The following is a 21,625-nucleotide window of genomic DNA, read 5'->3' on the forward strand; positions in this document are numbered from 1 at the left end:
AGTATTCATCTCTCTTTTCATACTTAGTAATACAAAGTTGTACAAAGCAATCTATTGCCTTGTAAAGCTTCAAACTTATGAATATCTTTTTTCACTCCTAACATCATATACTGTGTTTTCTCTCTTAATCAAATTTACTAGGGAGTTTTCTTTTAATTTTTTAGTAAGGGTTTCTTTTTTATTATCTTACAGTAGTTTCCTATACTTTCCTCTCAAAGAATGTTGTTGGAACAATTCTGGTTTTTGTGGTCTTGCTCATGCATGATCAAATTTTGGAAACCATGGATCTTGGAAAGATATACCTTATCTCTAATGGACTAAAAGTTGTGTTTATGGCTGTAAAGTCAAGCTTTTAATTGATGACTTGTATCCTCTATATAATTATTTTTTATCTCTATGACTTATTACATTTTGAGAGCAGTTTACTGTTCCCACTATGATTATGACTTTTTAAAATTCTTTATTTCTAATAGATATTTGTTTAATGTATTTTTATAATTATATTACTCTAAAAATAATCTGGAACTTTAGTCCAAATTATTAAATTTTCTTTCTTAGTACACAATCTCGTAATTCAGAGTTATTAGAATTAGCTAAATTTTACTGGTCTCTGCTCACTGTAGATGGTTTGCTTGTGTTCCATATCTTCTCATTTCTTGAGTTATTTGTTTTTGTTTCTTTTTCTGGAGTACTTCCTTAAATAACTTTTTTTCAGGAATAGCACATAAATAGTATAATTTCTAAGCCTTTGTATATCTGAAAATGCCTTTTTTTCCCTTCACACATGAATGAAAGTTCAACTGCACAGTCAGAGATTCTAAGGTCATAGTTCCTTTAGAACTCTTAAAGCAATACTTGTAGCATTTTGCTTTTCAGATAAGTTGCTACCAGCCGGATCCTCTTTCTTTAGTAAGAAACTTTTTTTTTCATTTGCCTGTAGTTTTTGCTTTTTGTAGCATTTTACCTTCACCCTGGGAAATCAGAAATGTGAGTCAGCCCTTCAGTCTGTGTTCAGGTTTTTCATTGGTTTAGGAAACCTTCTGGATCTGCTTTTTCCTTCTGGGGTTTACACTTTCTGGAGAGAGAGTAATCCTCTCACTCTACTTGTCCTGTCTTTCTGAGTCCCTCCTTCTGTTTTGTACCAGTTAACCTTCTTGTGCACTGCCTGCCTTTCCAGGAGTGTCCATGCTGCTACTTACATGGCTTCTGTTGAGTTTTTACTCTACTAGTTTTTCATTTCTAAAATCGATTTAGTTCTCTGATTGGCTTTCCTCATAGCAGTGTACTCACATATTAAAGCACTGCCCTCTTGAATCTCACTGAGAAATCAGACTTTTTTAAAAAGTTCTCCCTCTTTGCTGAATTAATTTACCAAGGTCATGTGCCTTGCTTAGCTTTGCTTCCCTCTTTCATGCTGCTGCTTCTCTGTATGTGTCCAGTGAGTTTTAATTGTCCATTCATGTACTTAAACTCAGCAAAAGGCATGTTAGAATTCTTTGGGCAGCATTATCATAACATATACCGTGGGTCCCACCTATAAACCAGTGAATTTGGAATGTTCCATGTGAGGGCAGCATTGGGTTAAGATCTAGAAACACAGAGTCAGATAGAGATCTGTGCTCGAATCTTGGCTCCCCTTCTTTCTAGCTGACCCAGTTCTGGTCCCCATCAGCTCCTGAGGTGGTCCTCTGAGAGCACACAGGGCCGGTGGGCAGGGCCTGGAAGGAGGCACTGGATGCCGGGGTAGCATGTGTACCTTCTGAACCTGGAGCGGCTCTACCCATGACTCTGGCCCCTCTGCCCAAGTCCATTCCCTTGCCCCACGTCCGTGTCCCTGGTTCCAGGGAGGAGCGCCTGCCATCTTTGTAACAGCACTCTGTCATCACACTAAAGCTATTTATATATCTGAAAATACTTTGTATGCCTGACCCTTGCCTCTTTACGACCCTTCTATGCCCCTCTCTCTTCCTGCTCCATGATTTCTTTGTGATTCAGAATATCACCTAAATGATGCATGAACTGGTCGTACCCAACAGCTTGGAACTCAGGACCCTGTAGTTCTTCTAGGAAAAGCAGGCCCAGCTTTAATTCCATTCTAAATGTTCATGAGTGTGTCTGATATATTTTTGTTGTTGGTCAGTCACTAAGTCATGTCCAGCTCTTTGCAACCCCATGAACTGCAGCACCCCAAGCTTCCCTGTCCTTCACTCTCCCTTGGAATTTGCTCAAACTCGTGTCCGGTGATGCCATCCAACCATCTCATCCTCTGCCACCCCCTTCTCCTTTTGTCTTCAGTCTTTCCCAGCATCAGGGTCCTTTCTTTTCTAATGAGTCACGTCTTCACATTGGGTGGCCAGAGTTTGATATCTACCCCTCTACTACCCCAGCATGGTCAAGCATAGAAGATGACATAGAAGATGACACTAATTTCCCTCAAACCAAGAATTTGAAATGAACCAGTGGATAATAGTGACACCCCCAGCCTTGTGGCCTCTCTTTTTGGGGGTCACATCTTTCAGGAGCACCTTCAGCATGATCTCTTCCCCTCCATATCTGAAATTCTAATTCTTTTGAGACATCAAAAGTAAAATAGCTTCTCCCTCATGAAATAGCTGCTGCTGCTGCTGCTAAGTCACTTCAGTCGTGTCCGACTCTGTGCGACCCCATAGACGGCAAGCAGCCCACCAGGCTCCTCTGTCCCTGGGATTTTCTAGGCAAGAACACTGGAGTGGGTTGCCATTTCCTTCTCCAACGCATGAAAGTGAAAAGTGAAAGTGAAGTCACTCAGCTGTGTCCAACTCTTAGCGACCCCATGGACTGCAGCCTACCAGGGTCCTCCCATGGGATTTTCCAGGCAAGAGTACTGGAGTGGGTTGCCATTGCCTTCTTAAATGAAATAGCTGAGGACCTTCAAACTGAGACAGTAAGCTCAGCTGCCATTTTAGAGTTAGGGTTCCATACCACCTGTCCCACTCTGGGGCCCCAGTTTGTCAGATGGCTACACTCTGCTTTCCCATTAAAGAGAACATTTATTCAACAGGTTACTTTTTGATCATTAAGCCTAAGCACCTCTTCCTTTGAGGTTGTGGCCTCCCCTGTAAGCGTGGGGGTGGAGGGAATGGGAAGTGTGATAAATGAGTACTCATTTACCAATAGTTAAGGCCATACGGTGCCCAGTGATGGATTCTCCATGCCTGTGAACTCATCTAGTGCCATGTAGTGTATTTCAGGGGCATCCATTGTAAGTAGGGTCAAACCCACGTCCAAACCAAGGCCCACCTCTGCATGACCTCACACTGCCTGCCTCTCCATCATATCTCATTCTGTCTCGGTTATTTTTGCCATACTGGCCTCTCCTGTTTTCCAAACAGGCCAAGCCCCTTCCTAGCTCTGTATCTCAAAGACCTCTGTTTAGAATGTTTCTTACCTAGTGCCTTACATGGGGCTCCATGTCCTCCGTGGGTCCCCACTCGTAAGTCACCTCCTCCAAGAGTCTTCCCAGACCCCCTCCAGGTGGAATCACCAGCCCACTGCTCATCTCAGCAGCTGCCCCTCCTCATGTCCTCCTGTTCATTTCTTTCATACACTGTCTGCCTCTCCAGTAGAACCTAAGTTCCATGGTGGCAGTGACTCTTTTCTGTCTTAGTATCTGGGTCCCCAGCACCTAGAGCATCTGCTCTGATATCTTATGCATGAATGAATCAACAGTTGAATGAACTCCCACAATAGTATTATAAGCTCTAGATACTTTTTAAATCCATTTGTAGATGAGCTTCAGAAAAGTTGAGTAAATTATCCCCAGTTGTATACAGCTGTATTCAGACTCAAGTCTTCTAGGTTTCTGACTCCAAGAACCATCCTACAGACACAAAAGCTAACGACAGAGCCTCAGCTAGAAACAGGCTCCTGATTGCTGTGTTCAGGGTTCTTTCTCCACAGTGGTTTTCCAACTGTAACTCATGAATAAAACGGGGACTGAGGAATCTGTTCTTTTTATTCTTTTACAGTTCATTCCCTCCCCAACCCAAGTGGTAGATCTAAATTTGATACTGTATTTGTCTTGGGAGTATTTAAACCCAAAACGGAGCTACCCTTGTGGTTTGTCTATTTTGGGGTCAAATCACAATTCAAAAGAATTATTTCTGCTGAGGGCTGAAGGAAAAACTTTCCAGGTGAGAGGAGGGCAGACGCATCCTTTCCCCAAGGATTTGTCTGAGCAAAAAGCTGCTGGAATTCTCTCTTGACCCTCGATGGCCCAGAACTGGGACCTGCACTGAGTAGAGTCTGGAGTTACTGTTTTTCAAGAAAGAGGCAGGACCAAGTGAGCCAAACATCTCTGCTCAGCTTCCTTTCAAAAGTGGAGGTTGCCAGAACACTGATCTCATAACCCCCTCTTGTGGCCATGAGGTGTCACTGCAGCCTCTTTCCACGTTATGTGAGTAGAGGCTGGCTTTACAGCCTGGTTGCCAACAAAGATCCGTCTATTCAAGGCTATGGTTTTTCCAGTAGTCATGTATGGATGTGAGAGTTGGACTATAAGGAAAGCTGAGCGCTAAAGAATTGGTGCTTTTGAGCTGTGGTGTTAGAGAAGACTCTTGAGAGTCACTTGGACTGCAAGGAGATCAAACCAGTCCATCCTAAAGGAAATCAGTGCTGAATATTCATTGGAAGGACTGATGCTGAAGCTGAAACTCCAATACTTTGGCCACCTGTTACAAAGAACTGACTCATTGGAAAAGACCCTGATTCTGGGAGGGATCGGGGGCAGGAGGAGAAGGGCACGACAGAGGATGAGATGGTTGGATGGCATCACTGACTCAATGGACAGGAGTCTGAGTAGACTCTGGGAGTTGGTGATGGACAGGGAGGCCTGGCGTGCTGCAGTCCACGGGGTCACAAAGAGTTGGACACGACTGAGTAACTGAACTGAACTCCCTTCCTTTGGCAGAGCTTCTGTCTCCTGCAGGTGCTGTGGACAACCCAAGCACCCTTGGGGGAAGCTCCCCACCATGTTCACATCTGTTTTCCCCCTGAGGTCAGAAGTCCACTGCCCAAACTTGAAAAGAGAATAGCCACATTTTGATTCCTAAGGCAATGTTGTACTCTGGGACAGAGAAGCCAGTTGGATATTCAGGGGACAGAGAACACCAGGAGATCTGTTCAAGGGTCCTCAAATGGAAGTTAGGTCCCCTAACTCCAAGCCTCATCATGTCTGACAACTGCCAGACAGACAGGCCCTTGGGGATTGGTCCCAGAGCTGTCCACCTCCCTTCCTGTCAGGGCCATGTGTCCACCTTCCTTCCTGTAACAGGCAGGTCAGCATTTATTATACTTGGCCTTATGTGCAAAGCACAGTGAAATAGACTTTGCTGACTCTGCTTAACATTCTGCCCATAAAATATATAAAAGCAGATGCATTCCTGTCTAGCAGGACTATGACGAGGATTGAAAGAGTTTATGAATAAAGGATCTACCACATTGCCTGGGACACAGGCCTTGAATAAAAAGCAGCTGCTTTTAAAATGAATGCCATTTTCTTAACAGCTCTGTGTTTTTCTACCACATCTGCTTTCCTGTTCCCTACTTCCCCCTCCCCCAATGTGTATATATTCATTCATTTTCTCCCTTGTCTCAGCTTCATTTTAATTCCTCTGTTCTCCATCACTCCATTCCTTCTGAGATTCTCTGGGAGCTCAGTGATCTGACTTCTCCAGGAACACATTTGCGTTCCTTTGCTTGTTTGGACTAACTCTTGGACTTGTCCTGCACCCTCTAGTCATTTAACCCACGGTTCATAATTCCTCAGAAAAGAGAAGCCACTGGCCCTCCCTCTCTGCCTGAGGTTAGGTTAGAAAGTGCGAGTGCATGTTCCCTACCCTGGGTTCCTGGGAAGCCCGGAGCTTGGCTCTGCCAGGGAAGGAAGCAGAGATCTAAGCTGCAGAGGGATAGGTGTGCCTTCAGGGCTGCGCAGCGGTGGTGCTGGGAGCCAGTGCTACGTGTGGGCGTCTTGCCTCCCTGAGTTTGGTGAGCAGCCTTGCAGGCCCCACTGACGGACTGTTTCTCTCCTGCTGCAGACCCACTCCGGATATTTCTCCAGCTTGTACCCCCCTCACCAGTTTGGCCCGTTCCCGCATCATCACTCCGTAAGTGCCCACAGTTGAGTTCCGTCGGCCACTCGTCCCCCTCCGGTAGTCCTTGGCAGACTGACCAGGGCATGCCCACGGTGCGCACGCTGTGCCCGTGGCTCCAGGCCGTCCCGGGAGTGATCGCAGGGCAGCACAGGAGGCGACCCGGCACTCGCACGCACGGGAGGATGCCCGTCAGCATCCTGCTCATGCCCACAGATCCCACGGGTGGCTGGAAGCTGCTATGCGGAAGGGCGGGGAAGTGATGCTGGGCTAAAGAACAGTCTCCACAGTTCTTTAACAAAAGTCCAGCAGGTGGGCTGTGTCATTCCCACAGGCCTCTGTGGACAGGGACTGCAAGGGCCCCCAGCACCCTTGCCCATGTCTCTCTAGGCTGGCCCTGTGCGGCCCAGTCAGAGCAGGTTTAATTAGTCTCATTGTGAACCATCACGCCTGCAACATCCGCTCCTGCCAAGGAGATGAAGGGCAACTCTGCATTCCCACTAACAAAGTGCCTCAGGCCTGGTATGCTTACGAGCTACTGATTCCTTGGAGGAAGACAGATAAGAGATACTCACGTTTGAACTTCACAGAAAGCCTGTGAACAGACAGTTTGCTGGGACCAGCGAATTCAGAGCTGCTCGAAAGAAATTTGCACTCTGGTTGTAGTGTAGTTATTAATAGTGCGGCCGCTGTCCAGGTTCATCCCTCCAGCTTCCTACCTGCAGTGCCCAGGCTACAAAGAATCCCTTGTCACTCCCGGCCACTGGTCTGTAATGGCGAGCGCCTGGGGAGGCAGCCCGCAGGGGAGTGATGGCGTCTGTCCCGTCTTGTCCTTCCAGTATCCAGAGCAGGAGATCGTGAATCTCTTCATCCCGACCCAGGCCGTGGGGGCCATCATCGGGAAGAAAGGGGCGCACATTAAACAGCTGGCCAGATTCGCCGGAGCCTCCATTAAGGTAAAGCTGCTCTTGACAGCCGTCCGTGTCCCACCCTCTTCCACCCCCACCACTTACCCCATGTCCCTTATTCCTTCTGTCCATCCTGGGGAATTCTTAACACCACCCACAGAATCTTGGAGGACCTGGAAAACCTGCCTTCAGCACTGTTTCCATATGTACTCGTGTTTACCTCTCTTCACTCTTTTTTTCCTAATTCATTTGTCAGTTGAACAAAAAAAAATACTAGTAACACATAAGCCAACCTAGTCTTTCTTGGGCTATCATTGTCCTCCTCTCCTGAAGATAAAACAGGATTCTCCCAAGTGAAGGGACTGTGGGCCTGAGGGAAATGATAATTTATACTCAGCAGTTGTCAGTGCTTTGATGCCTTAGTTAGTCTCTACTTCAGAAACCCTTGAACTTTGAAACAAAACAGTTTGAATGAAAAGCTCTTTGAAAAGCAGTGATGAAACCACAGACAAAAGCTGGTGACAAAGCCCGAGACGCAGCCTGGACACTGAGCAGGGGGTCAGGGAGGAAGGCCCCTTGATTCACGCAGCGCCCGAGCTCCGAGGTCGCTGCAGTTCCATACCCACATCCTGCCTCCCAGAGCATAACGGGAAGAGTCGTCAGAGAAACTGAAAGGGGAGGATTATTCGGCCCTGGTCCTGCTCCAAGCCCAGCTATCAGCGCTGACTCACGGGCAGAATGCTGAGCACGTCCCAAGCCTCATGAAACACTTTCGGAAACAGAGTTTCCGTTGTTACGTAAAATAATTCGCTGCCATGGGACAACCCGGAATTCCGAGCAAGAAGTCTCATGATTTGGAGAGAAAGAATGCTTACTTTCTCCCCAAGAAGAGCTGGAATTTCTCCCACAGCAAGTGTGCTGGAGGGAAAAAAAAAAAACATTGGTACAGAACAAGGACTGCAGTGAGACCATGACAGAATGTTATGTAGGTAAATCATTTTCCCTCTCGGCCTTGTTGGTCTCACCCACAAAGTGCACAGACTGAAGGAGAGCCCGAGAGTGGGGGGTGGCCAGTGGCGGAGCAGCTAGAGCCTCTGCACCCAGCAGGCTTGCTGCAGGTGAGACCCCAGCCTAGGTGCGACAGGCTGTGCTGGGCCCACCCTCCAAGTGGGACAGGTAGGGTGTGGACAGCCACTGGGCTGGCTGCATACTGAGGTGTCGGGTCTGTGGTCTGAGATGCAATGCAAGCGCAGAAACAATTTCAACTGGAAGGGACTTGAAGAACGGTCTCATTAAATCCTATTTCCACTGAGAAGAGTGAGATGGAAAGAGGGAATGGGACACAGCAAGGCTTAGATAGCAGCTCTGTTGACTTGTAGGCTATGGGGCACCTCCCGGGGCTGACTGCAGCGATGACTCTCCACTTGCCCTTGCCCCTAAGGAACCAGGGCCCAGTGTTTCATTGACATGTTGACGGCCACAAAGCTAAAGCATATGAGAGCTGAGATTGGACCAGGCTCTCCTGTCTCTGGTCCAGTGTTTTCTCACTATAGCACTCTGAATGCTTGACCAGTCATTCCAGCAAGCCTTCAGGTAAGTAGAGAAGGATCGACCCTGTCGGCTTCCCCTGAGCCTTCCCACAGTCGCTCGGTATCCCAGCAGAACTGAGTGGTAGTGTGAACTTCTGTGCTGGGCAGAGACCACAAGGCTGGGCCAGGGAACAGAATGGGCTCTGGCTTTCTCTAGAGCAGCAGGAGAGAGAGGAAACCAGGGAAGCCAAGCATTTGCTAGAGACATTTCCTACTTATTAAAATTGATCTGGTTTTTGCTAGTTTTCTTTATTTTGACGAGTCTCTGACAGTATCTGTCTCTAAAGGTGATGATCTCACCTGCTCTGGAGAACCACCCCCAGCCTGCCCTGCTGGTCTTCAGGGGCCACGCCTAGAGGCACATTTGATGCTGCCGGGGCAGGGGCAAGCTTTACACTAACATGGGAGCACAGTGCTGGAAGGCGGTGGGCTGAGATGCTTCTGTCACAGGCAAGAGCTGAGACCTCATCACCTGCTTAGCCTCCAGAGCCTCTGGACGGCAGGTTTAAGAATGTCACACACAATTCCCAGTCCTCACTCCAGCCCTGCTCACCCATGATCTTGGTGGTCACCCCATCTTTCTGTGTCCCGTTTGCTTCAGTCATAGAATGGGGTCCTCATTGCAGGTCCTCTCGGGATGTTTGCCTGCGGAGTGCCAGGCTGGGCTGGGAATGCCGGGTAGGGGACAGATGACTTTCTTTCAGAACTGGAGCAAGGTGGCTGTGAGAACTGATTGGGTCAACACGACTTGGGAATTAGCCTTTCTCAGTTTGGGTGGATAAGAGCTGGGAACCACTGTGCCCATGCTCTATCACTGTCATTGCCCCTTGCACACAAGAGCAGGTTTAATGCCACCTATGGATCTAGAAGTAGAGACAGCGGTTCCCACTAGTCATCTTTTTTTCTTTTAAGATTTTTTTTCTTTTTTTGATGTGGACCATTTTTAAAGCCTTTATTGAATTTGTTACAATATTGCTTCTGCTTTATGCTTTGGTCTTTTGGCCATAAGGCATGTGGGATCAGCTCCCTGACCAGGGATCGAACCTGCACCCCTGCATTAGAAGGTGAAATCTTAACCACTGGACTGCCCCCTCACCAGTGATCTGTGTTGCAGCCTGCTGGAGGGTCTCAGTCCCCTGAACATATCTGCGTTTTTTACCTGAGGCTGCAGCCCTGAGGTTGGAGGCTGGCAGGCAGTCTGCCCGCAGCAGAGGGAAGATCCTCCAAGAAGCTCAGTGATCGGTGACCTGTGTCTCAGCGTTCATCCTCATACCACTGAGTAGTCAGGGCTGGATCTTCCTTGAGGTCTTGGAGAAGGGTCTCTCTTTCCAGAGTGGGCACAGGTCAGAGCAGGCCTTGGCTCTGTCTTCACAGCAAAGCTGGGGAAGTGACACAGGACCCTGAAGCCTGCAGATGCAGCCTGGCTTAGGATGTGTACTAAGAGAAAAGTAAATTAAACCCTGTGGAGGCAGAGGTCTTTTGAGGGGAGACCAAGACTCAGACACAGTGGCTCAGAGATGGTAACTTCAGACACCACGTTAGTGGTGCGTCATGTTCATGTTGAACAGTTCAGATCAGTCTTGGGGATGGTGTCTCTGGATGGTGCATACGGCCTCATGAGGTGCATTGGTGTGCTAACCTGACTCATCCCTAAATGCCCCGTGTACTTTTAACTCAGTTTAAAGTAACTTTACAGGAGTTCCCTGGTGGTCCAGTGGTTAGGATCCTAAGCTTCCACTGCAAGGGACATGTGTTCGATCCCTGATGGGGAACTGAGATCTGAAAGCTGTGCAGTATGACCTAATAAGAGTAATTAATAAATAAGTAAAAGTAATTTTGTTACAATGGGGAATATATAAAGAGGCTATAACAAAAAAATGTATACTTGGTCCATCTTGAGTTGTGTTAATGTCAGATTGAGAGTGAGAGCTAGGTTTCCAGCTTGCCAGGTTCAACCATGTTCCTACCTGTGGGGAGGGGAAGGGTGTGCAGAGCACCCTGGAACCAGGGTGTCCTCATGCTTGCTTAGGCGCCATCACAGTCCTAGTCACGCCTGCTCTAGTCCAGTTGTCACCGGCAGCCAAGAATGAGAACCCGGATGCCCTTTCCTGCAGACTGGCTCCGACTGAACTCCTCTGTTGACCAGCCCTTCCTCGCCTCTTGGCCCTGGGTGGGCTAGAGGGCTCCTTGGTGAAGAGGTTGGTCACTGCTGGTGTTGGGGCAGGGACAGGCAGTAACTAGTAACCTGCTTCCCACCTGAATTTGATTCTGGGCACTAATGTCATTTCTCCTAAGACCCAGGGTGGAAGCAGCAGGGTCAGAGTCCCGGGTGCAAAGGCGTGAGCCCTGTGATCTCTTGCTAGTAGGGGTGCCACCCACTTCCACGAGAAGGGGCTCAGGGAACAGCACTGAGCAGCAGCGTTTCCCTCTTGCTTTGTGAACTGCAGATTGCCCCAGCAGAAGGCCCAGACGTCAGTGAAAGGATGGTCATCATCACCGGCCCACCTGAAGCTCAGTTCAAGGTCAGTGCCAAGAACCCCCCTCAGTCCTGAGCGCAGGGCTGCCTGTTGGGGGTGCTGAGGACCTTTAGCAAGTGCAGCTACCCCAGAGGCAGCTTCAGGCTCTTCTTTGGAGGCTCCATCCTATCTCCATTTCTCTTCCTGCAATAGTCTCCGACCCACCCTATCTTCCCCACCTCCAGGCTGTGCCCTCTACACGGAGCCCTGCTTACCTTCTCTCCTGTGAAAAGTGGACTGTCAGTGCCCAGTTCAGATGGCATCCCCTTGGGAACATCTCTGATCCCTTGGCCATGGTTTTGAAGATGGAGCATAAACACAGGGTGTGAAGAGAAATAGCAGTTTGTTGGAAGGGTTTGGAGGGGTGCATTCCTTTACTTTATATTGGAGTACAGTTTTTTTTCAATGCTATGTTAGTTTCAGGTATTTAGTTATACACATATCCATTCTTTTTCAGGTTGTTTTCCCATGTAGCTTATTACATAATGTTGAGTAGAGTCCCCTGTACTATATAGTAAGTCTTTGTTGACATATGATAATCCCAAACTCCTAATTTATCCCCCCACCCCTAATTTCCCCCTTGGTAACCACGTTTGTTTTTTGTCTGTGAGCCTGCTTCCTTGTTTGGTAAATAAGTTTACTTGTATCACTTTTTTAGATTCCACATATAAGTGATATCATATATTTGTCTCTGATTTACTTAATATGATAATCTCTAGGTCCATCCATGTTACTACAAATGGTATTTATTCTTTTTTAAATATTTTTTTAAATGGGCTGAGTAACATCCCACTCTGTGTGTGTGTGTGTATCACTTTTGGTTGGAGCATTTAATCTGTTTACATTTAAGGTAATTATCAATATGTATGTTCTTATTGCCATTTTGTTAATTGTTTCAGGTTTGATTCTGTTAAGTCTTTTTTCTTCCCTTCCGCTTTTGTTCTCTCACAATTTGATGACTACCTTTAGTGTTGCATTTGGACTGTTTTTTGTGTATCTATTATAGATTTTTTGGTTTGCAGTTACCAGGAGGTTTTGACATAGCCGTCTTGTTAATATATACAACATTGTTTAATAAAGTTGCTGGTCTAATTTCAAATGCCTTTCCAATATCCTGCATTTGTACTCTCCTCATGATTACTGGTTTTGACGTCATATTTATGTATGAATGATTTCCCACCTTTACTGTATTTTTGTCTTTACTGGTGAACTTGCCCATTCATAATTTTCTTGTTTCTAGTTGTGGGCTTTTCCACCTAGAAAAGTTCCTTTAGCATTTGTTATAAAGTAGTGAATTCTCTTAGCTTTTGCTTATCTGTAAAGCTTTTGACTTATTCATTGATTCTGAATGAGAGTCTTGCTGGCTATCCTTTGTTGTAGGTTTTTCCCTTTCATCACTTTCTTTTCTCAGGCCATTTCTCTCTCATCTTCCTCTAGAACCCCTATAATGTGAATGCTAGTGCACTTAATGTTGCCCCAGAGGTCTCTTAGACTTGCTCATTTCTTTATTCTGTTCCACAGTGTGATTTTCACCAATCTGTCTCCCAACTCACTTATTCATTCTTCTGCCTCCTTTATTCTGTTATTGATTCCTTCTAGTATATTTTTCATTTCAGTTATTGTATTGTTCATCTCTGTGCTATTGATCATCTTCTAGCTCTTTGTTAAACAAACACTTCCAAAATCTTAGGTCATTCTTTACTATCATTATTTTGAATTCTTTTTCAGGTAGATTCAGTTCAGTCGCTCAGTCGTGTCCGACTCTTTGTGACCCCATGGACTACAGTACACCAGGCTTCCCTGTCGATCACCAACTCCTGGAGCTTACTCAAACTCTTGTCCATTGAGTCGGTGATGCCATCTAACCATCTCATCCTCTATCGTCCCCTTCTCCTCCCACCTTCAATCATTCCCAGCATCAGGGTCTTTTCAAATGAGTCAGTTCTTTGCATCAGGTGGCCAAAGTATTGGAGTACTTAGAGCTTCAGCATCAGTCCTTCCAGTGAATATTCAGGACTAATTTCCTTTAGGGTGGACTGGTTTGATCTCCTTGCAGTCCAAGGGACTCTCAAGAGTCTTCTCCAACACCACAGTTCAAAAGCATCAATTCTTCAGTGCTCAGCTTTTTTTTATAGTCCAACTCTCACATCCATACATGACTACTGGTTCATCGCAGCACTGTTTATAATAGCCAGGACATACATGACTACTGGAAAAACCAAAGCTTTGACTAGATGGACCTTTGTTGGCAAAGTAATGTGTCTGCTTTTTAATATGCGGTCTAGGTTAGTCGTAACTTTTCTTCCAAGGAGCAAGTGTCTTTTAATTTCATGGCTGCAGTCACCATCTGCAGTGATTTTGGAGCCCCCCAAAATAAAGTCTGCCACTGTTTCCATTGTTTCCCCATCTATTTGCCATGAAGTGATGGGACCAGATGCCATGATCTTAGTTTACTGAATGTTGAGTTTTAAGCCAACCTTTTCACTGTCCTCTTTCACTTTCATCAAGAAGCTCTTTAGTTCTTCTTCACTTTCTGCCATAAGGGTGGTGTCATCTGCATATCTGAGGTTATTGATATTCCTCCCAGCAATCTTGATTCCAGCTTGTGCTTCCTCCAGCCCAGCGTGTCTCATGATGTACTCTGCATAGAAGTTAAATAAGGAGAGTGACAATATACAGCCTTGACGTACTCCTTTTCCTATTTGGAACCAGTCTGTTGTTCCATGTCCAGTTCTAACTGTTGCTTCCTGACCTGCATACAGGTTTCTCAAGAGGCAGGTCAGGTGGTCTGGTATTCCCATCCCTTTCAGAATTTTCCAGTTTGTTGTGATCCATACAGTCAAAGGCTTTGGCACAGTCAAGAAAGCAGAAATAGATGTCTTTCTGGAACTCTCTTGCTTTTTTAATGATCCAAATTTGCTGGCATATTGAGTGCAGCACTTTCACAGCATCATCTTTTAGGGTTTGAAATAGCTCATTTGGAATTCCATCACCTCCACTAACTTTGTTCATAGTGATGCTTCCTAAGGCCCACGTGACTTCACATTCCAGGATGTCTGGCTCTAGGTGAGTGATCACACCATCGTGATTATCTGGGTCATGAAGATCTTTTTTGTACAGTTCTTCTGTGTATTCCTGCCACCTCTTCTTAATATCTTCTGCTTCTGTTAGGTCCATACCATTTCTGTCCTTTATTGAGCCCATCTTTACATGAAATGTTCCCTTGGTATCTCTAATTTTCTTGAAGAGATCTCTAGTCTTTCCCATTCTATTGTTTTCCTCTATTTCTTTGCATTGATCGCTGAGGAAGGCTTTCTGTCTCTCCTTGCTATTCTTTGGAACTCTGCATTCAAATGGGTGTATCTTTCCTTTTCTCTCTTGCCTTTCACTTCTCTTCTTTTCACAGCTATTTGTAAGTCCTCCTTAGACAACCATTTTGCCTTTTTGCACTTCTTTTTCTTGGGGATGATCTTGATCCCTGCCTCCTGTACAGTGTTACAAACCTCCGTCCATAATTATTCAGGCACTCTATCAGATCTAATCCCTTGAATCTATTTGTCACTTACACTGTATAATCTTAAGGGATTTGATTTAGGTCATACCTGAATGGTCTAGTGGTTTTCCCTGCTTTCTTCAATTTCAGTCTGAATTTGGCAATCAGGAGTTCATGGTCTGAGCCACAGTCAGTTTGTTTTTGCTGACTGTATAGAGCTTCTCCATCTTTGCCTGCAAAGAATATAATCAATCTGATTTCGGTATTGACCAACTGGTGATGTCCATGTGTAGTCTCTTCTCTACCTTCAGGTAGATTGCCTATCTCGATATCATTTAGTTGTTCTTCTGGGGTTTTATCTTGTTCCTTCATCTGGAACATACTTCTCTGCTGTCTCATTTTGTGTTTGTGGTCTCCCTTCTGTAGGCTCTGGATTGTAGTTCTTGCTTCTCATGTCTGCCCCTTGGTGGGTGAGGTTGGTTCAGGGGTTTGTACAGGCTTCCCGGTGGTAGTGACTGGTGCCTGCCAGCTGGTGGATGGGGCTGGCTCTTGTCCCTCTTGTGGACAGGGCCATGTCAAAGGGCATGTCTTGAGGTGCCTGTGGACTCAGGACAGCTTTACGCATTGTGTTGGTTGATTGCTGGGGCTGTGTTCCCACCCTGTTGGTTGGCCTGAAGCATCCCCAGCACTGGAGCTTGCAGGCTGTTGGGTGGGGCCAGGTCTCAGTACCAAATGGTGACCTCCAGGAGAGCTCACGTTGAGGAATATTCCCTGGGGCCTCCGCTGCCAGTGTCCTTGCCCCACAGTGGGCCACAGCCAATCCCCGCCTCCCCAGGAGACTCTCCAAAACCTACAGGTAGGTCTGACTCCTGTGGAGTCACTGCTTTGCCTTGGGTCCCAGGGCACATGAACCCTTGTGTGCACCCTCCAAGAGTGGAGCTCCTGCACTCAAGTGCCTCTGGCCCTTCGAACCAAATGCTATGAAGACTCCTCCTTGGGATACCAGACGCCCAGGCTGGGGAGCCTGGCATGGGGCTCAGAACTCTCCTCTGGGAGAACCTCTGCAGTATAATTCGTTTCCAGTTTGTGGGTGGCCTGGTGGGTATGGGATATTATATTGTGACAGCACCCTTCCTGCCATCTTGTTGTGGCTTCTTTGTTTTCGGATGCAGATTATCTTTTTGGAAAGGTTCCAGTCTTTTTGTTGATGGTTGTTCAGCAGTTGGTTGTGATTTTGGTGTTTTCGTGAGAGGAGGTGAGCTCAAGTCCTTCTGTTAATACTCTGCCAGCTGTCTCCCTTCTCCTGCAGTATTTTGTTTTTACTTTTTCACCCTTTCCTATAATTATAGGAAAATTATAAATTCAGTTTTCTAAAAGAAACATTTATAAAAATATAATTAGTATTAAAAATATTTAAAATCTGTCTGAGGAAAAAAACACATGTATAAATGTTCAAGGACAATAATCCTTCAACTCATGATGGATAAGCAAAATGTGGTATAACGACATAATAGGATATCAGTCAGCCATGAAAAGAGTGAAATTCTGACGCACACTACATCATAGGTGAACCTAGAAAACATTCCACCCAGTGAGACAAAGAAGACACAGCAGGCCACATATGGTATATTCCATTTATGTGAAACATCAGAAAAGGCAAATCCATACAGACAGAAGTAGTTTAATGGTTGCCAGGGACTAGAGAGGAGGAACTGGGACTGTCTGCTATTAGGTGCAGGTTTTATCTGGGGGAATGGGATAGAAACGTTCTGAAGAGTGGTGGTGGTTACACAACGTAATGAATGTCCTAAAAACCACTGGAGTGTACACTTGAAAGTGCAGAATTTTAGGTTATGTAAGTTATATCTCAATCTTTTTTAATCCTTTTAGGGATTTCCCTGGCAGTCCAATGGTTAAGACTCTATGTTTCCACTGCAAGGGGTACAGGTTTGACCCCTGGTCAGGAAACTAAAATCCCATATGTTCAGCAGTGCAGCCATTCAATAAATAAATACTTTTTAAGTTCTTCAAATTTTAAAAAGAACAATAAGCTCTTGACTACACTACCTCTATCAAAAAGCAAATTCTGTCACCACCACCCTTGCCCCCATCCTTTAATAACAGACTTATGAACATACTGTGGGTGGGTGGAAGTTAAGAATTCCCTGAACAAATTCATTCAAGCAAATATTTATAGGTGCTCAGGATACAAAGACTACAGGTAGTTCCACCCTGTCCCTATACACAGAAAGCTCCCTGTGCGATCGTGTGCAAACCTGAAGACACAGGAGTGTCTATGCATGTCTGCAAGGTGCACTTGGGTGTGGAAGGCATGTGCCCACTGGGTCTGAGCCAGCTGAGCGGGCCTTGGTGAGCATGGGGCCGGGGTTGTGCCATGCCTTGGACTCACCAGTTCCCACAGCAGTGCTGTTAAAGCAGTTTGACATGTCTTGCTCTCTCAGGCCCAGGGGCGGATCTTTGGGAAACTGAAAGAAGAAAACTTCTTTAACCCCAAAGAGGAGGTGAAGCTGGAAGCCCACATCCGAGTGCCCTCCTCTACAGCCGGCCGTGTGATCGGCAAGGGCGGCAAAACCGTGAGTGTGCTCTGAGCTGGCTTCGTCTCCTGGCCCGACTTCCCTCAGACCCCCACCCCTGACTCTGCTAGGACAAAAACGTAATCAGCATCATCCGGAGCTGAGGGCCTCAGATTCACAGTGCTAAGCCAGACCCCGAAAAACCAGGGTCCTGAGTCCAGACGAGCTGCATCTAGGCTACGAGCTGGGAAGTGAAGACAGGGAGCCACCTCCTGCCCCTGGAAACCCACACACACAGCAGCGGGAAAGAATAGGGACCAGAGTTCCACCCAGGTCCTCTGACATGCCTTGGAGATACTGCAATGAAGCGAGTCACACGTTTTTTGGTTTCTTCCTCCACAGGTGAATGAACTGCAGAACTTAACCAGTGCAGAAGTCATCGTGCCTCGTGACCAAACACCAGATGAAAATGAGGAAGTGATTGTCAGAATTATCGGGCATTTCTTTGCCAGTCAGGTACCTGTGCTGTGAGCGTCCAGTCTCTCCTGCTAATCTCTTGTCAAGTCTCTAAGCTCTTGGTGACCTGTCGGGTGGCCCCAGGCCCTGCGCACACCCCTGCCCTGACCCCCATGCAGATGGAACAGGGCAGGGGCGACCGTTCCTCAGCTTACTGTTGCTCTCCCGGCTCTGCTAGAGGAGGCTGAGGAAGGGCGTAGAGCTTTGGAATCAAGCAAGTACAGTTCAGCCTCTCAAATGCTGGACTGCAAGCTCTTGCGTTCCCTCATCCTCCTGACCAGGCCTCAGTCACAGCCTTTCCCTGCTGGGAGTCACTTACCAGGAAGGGTCACCCTTGGACCCTGAGGACCAGCCTGGGTGCCACAATGACACTATTACAGGTTAAACGCTAATCCTAGGAAACCCGTGTTTCTCTTTCCTCGCCTCTGCTGCACGACACCCCTCATTAAGACTCAGAGCTCCGCACAGCTGCTGCTTGTCCAGTCAGAAGGGCCAGCCCCTCAGCATCATGTGACCTGGTTCTTTCTAATGCTTTGTTATGGATGGGGTAGGGGTGGGACAAAGCAGAGTCCAGTCCCCATCCTGAAGGAGCAGAGGCAGTCTCCACTGACACGGCAGGTGTGTCTGGGTGTTAGCCCACGTTCCCGATGCCATGCTTTGCCAGGCCCTGTGACCCACGGGCACCCTGAGACTTCTACAGTCACCGGCCACACCGCCCCTGTGGCTCTCCCCTCCCAGCCCTGGGCACAGGTCTCAATGGCAGGGCTCTCCCTGCAAAAGGAGCGCCAGGGTGGGTGAGAGGGCAGGTGTGGGTTCATGTGTTTTCTCCACTTGTTCAGGGTGGAGTTAGTGTCTGGGCCAGTTTCTCACTTTCTCCCCATGCCATTGACTGTCATATCCCCACTATACACCACACTCTAGGAAGGCAGCGGGGTGGGGGGCAGCATTGGACACTGGAGTGAGTGTAGCTAGGAGGGACGATGCTGTCTGACCTCTGCAGAGTCCTGAGTCACTGATGCCCTGGTTGTGATTCCTGGGATCCCACTTTCTTACCTTCCACCTAGCAGCCTTGGGGTGGGGGTGGGGAACTCTGCCACTTTACTGCAGTAGAGTCCAGATGACACTTTCCCTGCTGGGAGTCTGAGGTTACCACCTCCTCCCCACAAGTCCCAAGCCCACTCTCCCACTCCCCTCTGCCTGTCCTCAGAACTGGGTTCCTTTTCTCCCCCCACCCCCCTCCTCTCCCTTGCTGCAGACTGCACAGCGCAAGATCAGGGAAATTGTACAGCAGGTGAAGCAGCAGGAGCAGAAATATCCTCAGGGAGTCGCCTCACAGCGCAGCAAGTGAGGCTCCCACAGGCACCAGCAAACAACGGATGAATGTAGCCCTTCCAACACCTGACAGAATGAGACCAAACACAGCCAGCCAGATCGGGAGCAAACCAAAGACCATCCTGAGGAATGAGAAGTCTGCGGAGGCGCCAGGGGCTCTGCAGAGGCCCTGAGAATCCGGGGGGCAGGAAGGGAGGCGGGAGGGCAGCTGTGTCGAGGCCCAGCCTCCCGCCTCCCCCCGGGGCCTCTGCAGGCTTCCCAGCCATCCACTTCACCATCCACTCGGATCTCTCAACTCCCACCACGCTATCCCTTTTAGTTGAACTAACATAGGTGAACGTGTTCAAATCAAAGCAAAATTCACACCCTTTTCTTTTTGTGGAAAATTGTCTCTGTACATGTATGTACATATTAGAAGGGAAAGATGTTAAGATATGTGGCCTGTGGGTTACACAGGGTGCCTGCGGCGTTAATATATTTTAGAAATAATATATCAAATAACTCAACTAACTCCAATTTTTTTTAATCAATTATTAATTCTTTTTTCTTTTTCAAGAGAAAGCAGGCTTTTCTAGACTTTAAAGAATAAAGTCATCCTCTGGGAGGTCTAATGGTTTAGTAAGGAACTTCAAGGCCACCCACACAAAATTCACCTGGAGGGAAATCTCATCGAAAGGACACTCACAGCAGTTCTGGATCACCTGTGTATGTCAACAGAAGGGATACCGTCTCTCTGAAGAGGAAACTCTGTCTCTCTTCATCCCTGTCTAACTCTCACACCCATTTCTCTTTGCTTCACAGGTTTTAAACTGGTTTTTGCATACTGCTATATAATTCTCTGTCTCTCTCTGTTTATCTCTTCCCCCGTCCCCTCTCCCTCCCCATCTTCTCCATCCCCATTCTTTTTAATTCCCTCATCCCTCTGTCTCAATTCCCATATCTACGCACCCCCCAGGCAAAGCAGTGCTCTGAGTATCACATCACACAAAAGGAACAAAAGCGAAACACACAAACCAGCCTCAACTTACACTTGGTTACTCAAAAGAACAAGAGTCAATGGTACTTGTCCTAGCATTTTGGAAGAGGAAAACAGGAACCCATCAAACCAACCAAACAAACAAAAGAAAAATTCCACAAAGAAAGAATGTATTTTGTCTTTTTACATTTTGGTGTATAAGCCATCAATATTCAGAGAAATGATTTCTTTCTTTTTAAAAAAAATATGGAGGAAAATAGCAATTTACACGAGGTCGTTGGCCCAGGGCGTTAAATTTACAGATTTTTTTAACGAGAAAAACACACAAAAAAAGCTACCTCAGGTGTTTTTTACCTCAGCACCTTGCTCTTGTGTTTCCCTTAGAGATTTTGTAAAACTGATAGTTGGAGCATTTTTTTATTTTTTTAATAAAAATGAGTTGGAAAAAAAAATATCAACTGCCAGCCTGGAGAAGGTGACAGTCCAAGTGTGCAACAACTGTTCTGAATTGTCTTCCGCTAGCCAAGAACCTATATGGCCTTCTTTTGGACAAACCTTGAAAATGTTTATTAAAAAAAAATGACAAAGAAAAACAGAGAGAGAAAATATTGGAGATGTCCTGAATTTCAATAGGGTACGCGCCATTAGGGCTTTTTGCGCTAAAGGATGAACATGTACTGGTTTATGTGAACAAGCCATTTTACCACCAGACTGCAATGCCAGTTTCCTCTACTGCAAACAGTGTTCTGTGACAAAAACAAAAACAAACAAAAAAAAGAAATATATCCAGCTAACCAGATCCTGGTGTCCGTCTCTTATTTTACTAAGTATCGCCCATCCCCAGGCATCAGCTGAGTTCTGCCTGAGGGGACTGTGGGGAAACGGGTGGCATGTGCCGTCAGGACTGGGAAACTACACTGAGGAGGCCGGCTTCTGCAGGCCCGTCTCAGGGAGAAGCTACACTAGGTCAGTGGTGTTCAGACTGTGCTCCTCAGACCAGCAGCATCAGTATCACCTGGGAACTTAAAAATGCAGACTCTTGGGGTCCACCTTGAGTCGGAAATTCTGAGGGTGGACAGTGGGTGTTTCAGGGAGCTCTCTGGGTGACGCCAATGTGCACTGAAGTTTGAGAACCACAGAACTAGAGGGCTGGATACTGACTGTGTAGTAACTATGTAAGGCCAACCCCTATCCTAAAGAAACTTTTAAGCCTGGCCAGGGAAAGGGCTTATTTTTGTGTGAGGGAAAGGAAGAGAGACAACATGCCTGGCAACGGAAAGGACACGGTACTTCCTTCACCCCACCCCCCACAGAAGCCCTGTGTTAAGTATTTCAGGAGCTGTGGTGTGTAGGCCTGAGCATCCCTTCTGTCTTGCTTACTTTCTCTCCTACTCTGCCTATTCTCTCTGGAGAATCTGGCTTCTTCCAACACGGAGCCATGGAAAGGAAGGATGGAAGAGGCTGTTTGCAAATTAGAAGAGGACTGCAGCACAGAGGGAGAACTTAAGAACGTAAGAAAAAGGATCAGTAGAATACTTAGACGTTTGGAGAGGTTTCAACAAAGGAAATGATAAGCCCTAGACAGAAGGCATCTTGACAGGACAGGAAGCAAGGGTGGAAACACTGGACTTCT

The 21,625-nt window shown here is 46.8% G+C and overlaps 1 protein-coding gene across 4 annotated transcripts in view; it reads left to right on the forward strand.

Annotated features, from left to right (window-relative positions):
• The window catches only part of IGF2BP2 (insulin like growth factor 2 mRNA binding protein 2), a 163,297-nt gene extending 142,506 nt beyond the window's left edge, over nt 1-20,791 (forward strand). For 3 of the 4 annotated variants that reach the window (XM_043473493.1, XM_043473494.1, XM_043473495.1), the window contains 6 exons: nt 6,075-6,143; nt 6,968-7,084; nt 11,073-11,147; nt 17,097-17,228; nt 17,571-17,684; nt 18,940-20,791. In XM_043473493.1, coding sequence (XP_043329428.1) covers nt 6,075-6,143; nt 6,968-7,084; nt 11,073-11,147; nt 17,097-17,228; nt 17,571-17,684; nt 18,940-19,032 — 600 coding nt within the window. In that variant the 3' untranslated portion in view covers nt 19,033-20,791. Of the gene's footprint in view, nt 1-6,074; nt 6,144-6,967; nt 7,085-11,072; nt 11,148-11,326; nt 11,737-17,096; nt 17,229-17,570; nt 17,685-18,939 lie in introns of those variants that run through there. The other variant, XM_043473496.1, reaches the window with a different exon arrangement.
• Nucleotides 20,792-21,625: the final 834 nt, after the last annotated feature.

This window comes from Cervus canadensis, chromosome 7 (assembly GCF_019320065.1).
Source record: "Cervus canadensis isolate Bull #8, Minnesota chromosome 7, ASM1932006v1, whole genome shotgun sequence".
Lineage (NCBI taxonomy): Eukaryota > Metazoa > Chordata > Mammalia > Artiodactyla > Cervidae > Cervus > Cervus canadensis.